At 40.2% G+C, this 8,130-nt stretch overlaps 1 protein-coding gene across 3 annotated transcripts in view; it reads right to left on the reverse strand.

Annotated features, from left to right (window-relative positions):
• The window catches only part of LOC139934697 (CD109 antigen-like), a 106,430-nt gene extending 98,379 nt beyond the window's left edge, over positions 1–8,051 (reverse strand). For 2 of the 3 annotated variants that reach the window (XM_071929061.1, XM_071929058.1), the window contains exon 1: positions 7,908–8,051. In XM_071929061.1, the coding sequence (XP_071785162.1) occupies positions 7,908–7,954 (47 nt within the window). In that variant the 5' untranslated portion in view covers positions 7,955–8,051. Of the gene's footprint in view, positions 1–6,281; positions 6,587–7,907 lie in introns of those variants that run through there. The other variant, XM_071929060.1, reaches the window with a different exon arrangement.
• Between the last annotated feature and the right edge of the window lie 79 nt (positions 8,052–8,130).

The following is an 8,130-nucleotide window of genomic DNA, read 5'->3' on the forward strand; positions in this document are numbered from 1 at the left end:
AAACAAAAAAAACTTAAAAACTAACTTAGTACCTAGCATTGGAGAGCTGATGATAGTATAAAACATTGTGGGAAACGACTCCCTCTGAAGTAACGTAGTTTTTGAGAAAGAGGTGATTTCTCACTAAAATAATAAAAGACTTCTAGCTAGAAGTCTTTTATTCCTATCTGAAAGCACATAAATTCGTCCAACAAGGGTGTTTTTTCTTTCATCATTTTCTCCCAACTCGGATGTCCAATTGAGTTCAAATTTTCACATGTTTGTTATTTTATGGATATGTTGAGATACATCAAGTGGAACACTGGTCTTTGACAATTACCAACAGTGTACCTTCCCTTTAATTCAAACCTGCTTCTAGCAAGTTGTAGAACATTATTGTACTTCTTAATTCTTGGTAACTTTGCAAAGATTTGGAACTTCAGTAAACCCTAAACACAAACAACATTCACAACTACTTGAAGAAAAACCAAAGGTCTCTGAACTACAGGAAGCATTCATTTTAAGCACTTAGACAAACATCATGCTCATAATGTTCTAACTTAAAGGCACTTTACTGGACACCTTTTGTCAAAGACCAGTCTTCTCACTTGGTGTATCCCTACACATACATAAAATAACAAACCTGTGAACATTTGAACTCAAAATTGGTCATTGAAGTTGTTAGAGAATAATGAAAGAAAAAACACTTGTCGCACAAAATTGTGTGCTTTCAGTTCCCCTTATCTTTTAATATTTGAGTGAGAAGCTTATTCAAAAACTCTGCCACTTATTAGAGGGAGTCGTTTCTCATGAATGTTTTATAATACATAACTTGTTTTCATTGCTCCGTATACCAATTAATGGTTAACGCTAAAAATTATTTTCATTAACTACCAAACATGAGAGTGCTTTCAAGACAAACTTTTGAAGCGCAATAATAATTTTGAATTGTTCATCTATAAGATTGGCTTCTATTATTGTAAAAAATTAAATATTTTGAATCCATTGGGGGTGGGGGGCTGATGTATTCAGTAAGTAATTACACAGTTCACGTACTTCTAAACAATAGCAAAGGAGCAATCCCGAACCGGGCAAGTCTTTACAAATCTTAATGCCAGGGCAACTTGTGTCACTTAACACCATCTAAAAAGCTAATGTCAGCATCTTTCCTTCCTCCATGATAAAATCCTGCAGTTAAGTGTTGTAACAATGGAAACTTTCTATACAAATCTGTAAGCTTTCTTTTCCCCAAAGATTTGTATGATGACATGTGTAGGCGTGATGTGCATTACATCTCAAAATAAAGTACCAAACAATATCACTTTAAGTAAACACAGACTTGTCTAGAATCGTCTTAAGTGATCCCTGAATAAAACCAGTAGTCGCATATAAAAACAGACTAATGTCAATCTATAAGTTATTACCATCTCGCCTACCAATTACCACTGCGCCTACCAATTCCCCATAGAAATATTTCAGACAATCAGTTACAAACAAAAGCCTCAATCCAAACAAGTTCACAAAACTATTGTCGGAAAACAAACTATGTAGGAGGAGAGGTTTTGACTCTGACCATCCACTACGGTGATCACTAGCCCAAAGTTTTCCACTCTGACCATCCACTACGTAGTTGTCACTAGCCCAGAGTTTTCCACTCTGACCATCCACTACGGAGTTGTCACTAGCCCAGAGTTTTCCACTCTGACCATCCACTACGGAGTTGTCACTAGTCCAAAGTTTTCAACTCTGACCATCCACTACTGAGTTGTCAATAGCCCAAAGTTTTCCACTCTGACTATATCCACTACAGAGTTGTCACTAGCCCAAGTTTTCCACTCTGACCATCTAACTACAGAGTTCCTAGCCCAAAGTTTTCAACTCTGACCATCCACTACTGAGTTGTCAATAGCCCAAAGTTTTCCACTCTGACTATATCCACTACGGAGTTGTCACTAGCCCAAGTTTTCCACTCTGACCATCTACTACAGAGTTGTCACTAGCCCAGAGTTTTCCACTCTGACCATCTACTACAGAGTTGTCACTAGCCCAGATTTTTCCACTCTGACCATCTACTACAGAGTTGTCACTAGCCCAAAGTTTTCAACTCTGACCATCCACTACTGAGTTGTCAATAGCCCAAAGTTTTCCACTCTGACTATATCCACTACGGAGTTGTCACTAGCCCAAGTTTTCCACTCTGACCATCTACTACAGAGTTGTCACTAGCCCAGAGTTTTCACTCTGACTATCCACTAAGGAATTGTCACTAGCCCAGAGTTTTCCACTCTGTCCATCCATTACGGAGTTGTCAGTTGTCACTAGCCCAGAGTTTTCTACTCTGACCATCCACTACGGATGTGTCACTAGCCCAGAGTTTTCCACTCTGACCATCCACTACGGAGTTGTCACTAGCCCAGAGTTTTCCACTCCTGACCATCCACTACAAAGTTGTCACTAGCCCAGAGTTTTCCACTCCTGACAATCCACTACAGAGTTGTCACTAGCCCAAATTTGTCCTTACGTCATTTCGCTGACCTCGCATAATTGATTGATTATAATATTCGATGCCTTCAATTAGCGACCCATTTGTTTCTATATTCAACATTCACTTTTGAAAATTACCGATTGTGTTGGCCAAGAAATTTCAACTACAAAAAAAAGTCTTCAAATGTCTCTTTGCTTTCAACCAGAGCAAGGTTGTAGCTACCACGGTCGGAGCCGGTCGGCTATCACCGGCCCCAGCTTTTGCCGACCGGGATCCAACAAAAAATATCAAACTCCGACCGGCATAAATTTATGTAAAACTGTTTTAAATGCCATTGAAATAAGTGAAAAATAAAGAAAACAATCATGTAAAACTCCTAATTAGATGTGTATTTTATTTCTGTAAAAACAATCAAAACAATTTTCTCTCCAAAACCGCGATCTTCTCCGTGATTGTTGCTTAAAAATAAGCCGCTTGAATGCTGCGAGTTCATGGAGTACTGAAAAAAGCACGCACAATCTCCAGCGTGCGTGTAGTATCCATGATGCACAAAACCACATGGTAATACTCACACGGTCACCCACTGGTTCATGCAGCATGCACAGCACATAACACACACAGTCCGAAGTCCATCTTAACCAAGATTCCGCACGCTGTGATTGGCCATTGATGGCTGTTAATAAATCCATATTCAAGATCTTCTCGGCTAGCCTTCTTCACAACACACGCTCACGAACGGAATAAAGAATTGGCGAACGTTGTGCATCACGCCTGCAGACTGTATGCACAATGCACAGCCTTGGAGGAATTCTAGTAACATGGACAACTTCTGCCAACAGAGAGCGTTGCGGGCCAAAGTTCATTGAATTATTTCTCAATGTGTGTTGTTGACCGATCGTTGATTCACAAGGATTTTGTTGCAAACGGAGATCAGAACATGTTCAAAACAAACAATTCTCAAACAACAAGTTCATTCAAATGGTTGTTGATAATTTAGGGAATAAATTAAGAGATAAAGTCGTCCAATTTTAGGGACTTCACTTCCGTGTTTTTTTTAATATTTTTTTTTTAGTTTCAATTTTTGTTTGTACCATACATGCAGCAGGCTAGTGAAAAAACCTGCAGGCGATCAAGAATTTTGGTTGACTCGCCCGGCGGGCGGTTGAAAACAAAGTTATTCTGATGGGCGGACAATGTTGGTGGAGTCGTCGAAGTTGCATTAAATTTTTATTTAGAATTTTATTTAGATGATTTTCCTGTCTATTAATACTTGTTGAAACAAAAATGAAATGACAAGAATCAATTTTTGAGTTTATTGAATGCACTTCGTTGAGAAATTGTCAATGAATACAACTCAGTGAAACATGGCTTTTCTATTTTACTAATGTGCTCCTTTTTGAAATGGAATAGTCTAGATTTTGCGGCAGTGATCGGACATGTGTCCCGTCATCCTGTGTTTCTGAACTTGTCTCTCCACTCTGCATTGCCTGCTGATGAATATATGCAACTACAAGCTTTTCAATTGATAAATTCAACACTCAAAAATTCTGCCTAGTAGTCTACCTACCCTATTTTGAGATGGGATTTAAATCGTAAACAGAATATTAATTTTATTTATTTTACCCTAACATTTTACTTTAAAACTTAATAAGTATTTATTTACTATGACTCCCTGGACATGTTTTTTCCTTTGACAATGGCGATGTCAAGGCACAAATAGGCAAGAGAGAGCCTGGGGAACCCATCAAAGCTTAAACAAAACCTAAAAATCTTCAGCTTCCAAAGACGCTGCCCCTGTTGATCCCACCGGGTTGTGAGGCGCTACGCTGCCCCTACATGTACACCCACCCTCTCGACCATGCTCTCGACAAAATTAGCCGGCATCCAATTTGCCCTAGCTACAACCTTGATGGTTACAATAATTAATTTTATAACACACCTCTTGCTTGTTCTGTATTCTGGTTGGCTGAAACACGGTCACGTGGGATGAACCCTATTATAGTCTACTGCTCCCGCGCGCGTGTTTGCGGGAACTAGTACCCGAGCCGGCACTAGTCTTTGAAAATAGTGCCCGGTTACAGCGCCCTCTCTTGACTTGAACCGTGAACTGCAACTACAAAACATCCTTTCTTTTCAAAATTTCTGTTCTTATTTGACATTTAAGAACGAGCTGTAATATAAAACACATATTGACTGGCATAATTCAGTAACTAGTGTACGTCTATTCCCCCTTGGGCCTGTGAGTGACCAGAAGAGGGGCCTATTTCCCTCTTCTGGTCACTTAAAGTCCCTCGGGGAATAGACGTACACTAGTTACCTCATTGCCAGTTAATATGTGTATCGTAGGAGGTCCTGTTTTCAAGGTGTCCCTAAAATCGTGGCAAATCTTTTACCTCTCTGTGCGCGATGTAAACAAATTTTGTGGCTTTATTTGCCAAGCAAAGAGTCTCCTCTCCCTTGACCAAAACATAGAAACACGTAAGGCTCCACTGGTTATTTGCACTTGTAAATGCAAAAAGTTTGGTGTTTTAGGCATTTCTACAAGGTACAAAAATATGTCAATGAAAATATTTGCCACCCAAAAACACTATTTCAATTCATGATTATCAAATCATGTAACTGAATATTCTATAAAAAAAAATACAGAGGCTTAAAGAAGCCATGTGCCTTATATCATTTTCTAATATTTTTATTTTTATTTTTTAACCCTCATAACAATATTAGTATTAATATTACAATTTTAACATTGATCAGCTTGTCGATTCAATTATCACTGTTTATTTATACGCTTTATTATAAATTTTAAGAAGAAAAAAAGGGAAAAAAAAACTAAATAAAAATCAGATTTGAAAGCCAATAATTATTCACACTATTTATTAAATTTTGTATTTGTTATTTTTGCAAATTATCATGGTAATTTTTAAAATTTCATTAAAAAATATTTTGAATAAAACGAAGACAACTGCTGGCTATAGAGTCACAAACAGAGTCTCAAAGAACACACTTTGTAGTCACTGCAGATGTTTCTTCCATGTATGGCTTCACCGGGAAAGCGAAACCATACTTTCTTGTTTGCCGTGAAAACAGGAAAAACTCAAAACAAATTGGGCCAGTTAAAGTCATCGAAGATTGGTGTGTAGTGTGAACATTCCAATGTCCATCAGGTTGTAAAATATGTTTGCATAACATAATGGGTGCGTTCATTTAGCTTCCCTGGGTCGACCCTGGACTGCACCGGGTGCGTTAGAATAGCTTTGACGTCATTCCAGGGGCTCACCCGGGCCAGCCCCCAGTGCCCTGCTTGTGGAGTGGGTCACTTGGGGGCTGGCCCCAGGTGCATGACGTCACTACGAGAGCGGTGAACGGTGAGTGGTCATTCGTTTAGCCATTCTTCCTCCATGGTTTAGCTCTTGTCAGGGGCTCACCCGAGCGAGCACCACGGGGTAGACCCAGGCAGGGAAGCTATGGACCGATCCGGCCTGTCAATCAAACTGTGCGCGTTCACCCATTTGACCAATCACAGCAATTGTTGTGGTCGGACAAACTCGGTCATGCGTGCCCGTATATTTGGCACGCGCGCCAGAATCGTGCAGAATGTCATTGGGAGTGCTTGTACACGTGTCTTGCTCACGTGCGCGGTGGGCGGAGCTTAGTGGAAAGCCGGAACGGTCCATTATTTATTAGGGCATCGGTTGATATGTATGTGGCATCAATCATTAATTTTTTTCCCCAATTCAAAGAAAAAGGCATAATACCGTGAAAACTAGAGGAGGATAGTAATGTTAGTTAGTACTTTTGTTACTAATTAATTAGTTACCTTGCTTGAAAACAGCAGGAAGTTTACACCACACTAAGTGCGGTGACCGTTCTTGTTCACACCATACCATGGCGACAGTGATGAGACCGATGTTAAAAGCAGAGCCATTAATTAACAGCCCAACAAGGTGGGCTACATACATCAGCAGAGCCATTAACAGCTCAACAAGGTGGGCTACACATACGCCATGGAGGAAGCTCCATGCATACATACACCACCAACAGTAAACAATTTCTGTGCAATCATCAAAATCGTCGTCGCATTTGGTGGTGTACACAAAAGTACAACATCAAACCATTTCTTCCTCCATGTCGGGTCCAACAACACGTGCCGGTCAACGGCAATTTGTTTATTAGTGCGCCCGCTAGCGGCCATGAATGTGCAACCTAGGCGAGTTTATACCTTCGCTCGTCCCCAGCGCCTTGTTAACCAAAGGCGCTGGGATGGGCAAACGTATCATGGACTGTCATTGGTTTAATAATGCGCAGTCCCATCATGCATCACACTCACACTGCACCATATTTCTATGCACTGTACGCATGACGTACTTCCTGAACAAGAATCTGTGCAAGCGATTAGCCCATCCCAGCGGTCCTGGATAGACTGGCCGCTGGGGCCGAGCGAAGTTTATACCCTCCTCCTCCGAGGGGGGGGGGGGGGGGCTGCTTGTCACCAACTATTATCACAATTGACTTCTGAAATAATATCCACAGAACTATTTCGCATTAATTTTAAATTATCCAGCACAGAAAGATTTAGCTCACAAACTGATACATTTCATGCATAAAGCAGATGGTCACTCTAGCCCTATTATAGGGCTCTTTCTCTGTACACAGGAACAGAGTCCTAACTATAGACTGTGCAAGTCTCGCGCAGATTTGAACTTCCGGGACCATTGTGGTCCCAACCTTATGGAGTTTTACGTTGGGGAGATTTTAATTTGTCCATTACTGTAGTTTAATGTAGTTTATGACCATAAAAATGACATTATGTTGTTAAAAATGTAATACTAATTAACATCATATATAAAAGTAAAAATAAAGTCAACATAATAACGAAGAAAAACCGATATTTAAACTTGACCTCGGGTCAGGTTACTTGGTAAAAATTAAGAATTTGTGCCCATCTCCGATCACGAAACTTACGCAGACGCTTGTTTTGGTCGCGCGGGGTGAAAAGCCTTTTCATTGGTCGTTTAGGCGTCGGCTTCCTCTTGAAACTGCGTCACGCGTTTATCTAACGCCCTTGCGACCATCGTGCGTCCGCGTATAAACCAGCTTTGAGTAGTTTCACATTCGGGCGAAGATTTACAAAAGGGGTTTCAAAAAATTTAAGATCAAACAAACATCTCTGATCCTTGTCCCAGAGTTTTACTTTACATAGACTTTAACTGATAATTGTGTATTTGTTTAAAACTGCTAAAACTAATTTAAACAAGCTCTATATGGTATTTTTGTTGTTCAGATTCGGCATTAAGAATAAATTAAAGCAAAGATTTGATTCATAAAAAAATAAAGTTCTTCAGTTGTCGTGTTTTCTCGCTCCGGTGCGCGCGAGACTTGCACAGTCTATTGAGGCCCGTTTCTGGGGCGGAAAAATTTCACAGCTTCATAACTTAAATCTTACCTGCAAGAATGCACCAATTTCAACAGATTCACATTCCATGGCAGCATATGTTTTTCTGCGGTGGGTTTTGATCGTAAGTTATTCTTCACAAATCCCTCAATTTCATGAAATAATGCAGCTCCCAACGTTAAGGAATTCCCATTGTTCGTACTCCTCTCACAGTCTGCCGTGTGTACGCAAGACGCACGACGCGCAAATTTTGAATTGTGTTGCGTGTTAACGC

The sequence above is a fragment of the Asterias amurensis genome, chromosome 3 (assembly GCF_032118995.1).
Source record: "Asterias amurensis chromosome 3, ASM3211899v1".
Lineage (NCBI taxonomy): Eukaryota > Metazoa > Echinodermata > Asteroidea > Forcipulatida > Asteriidae > Asterias > Asterias amurensis.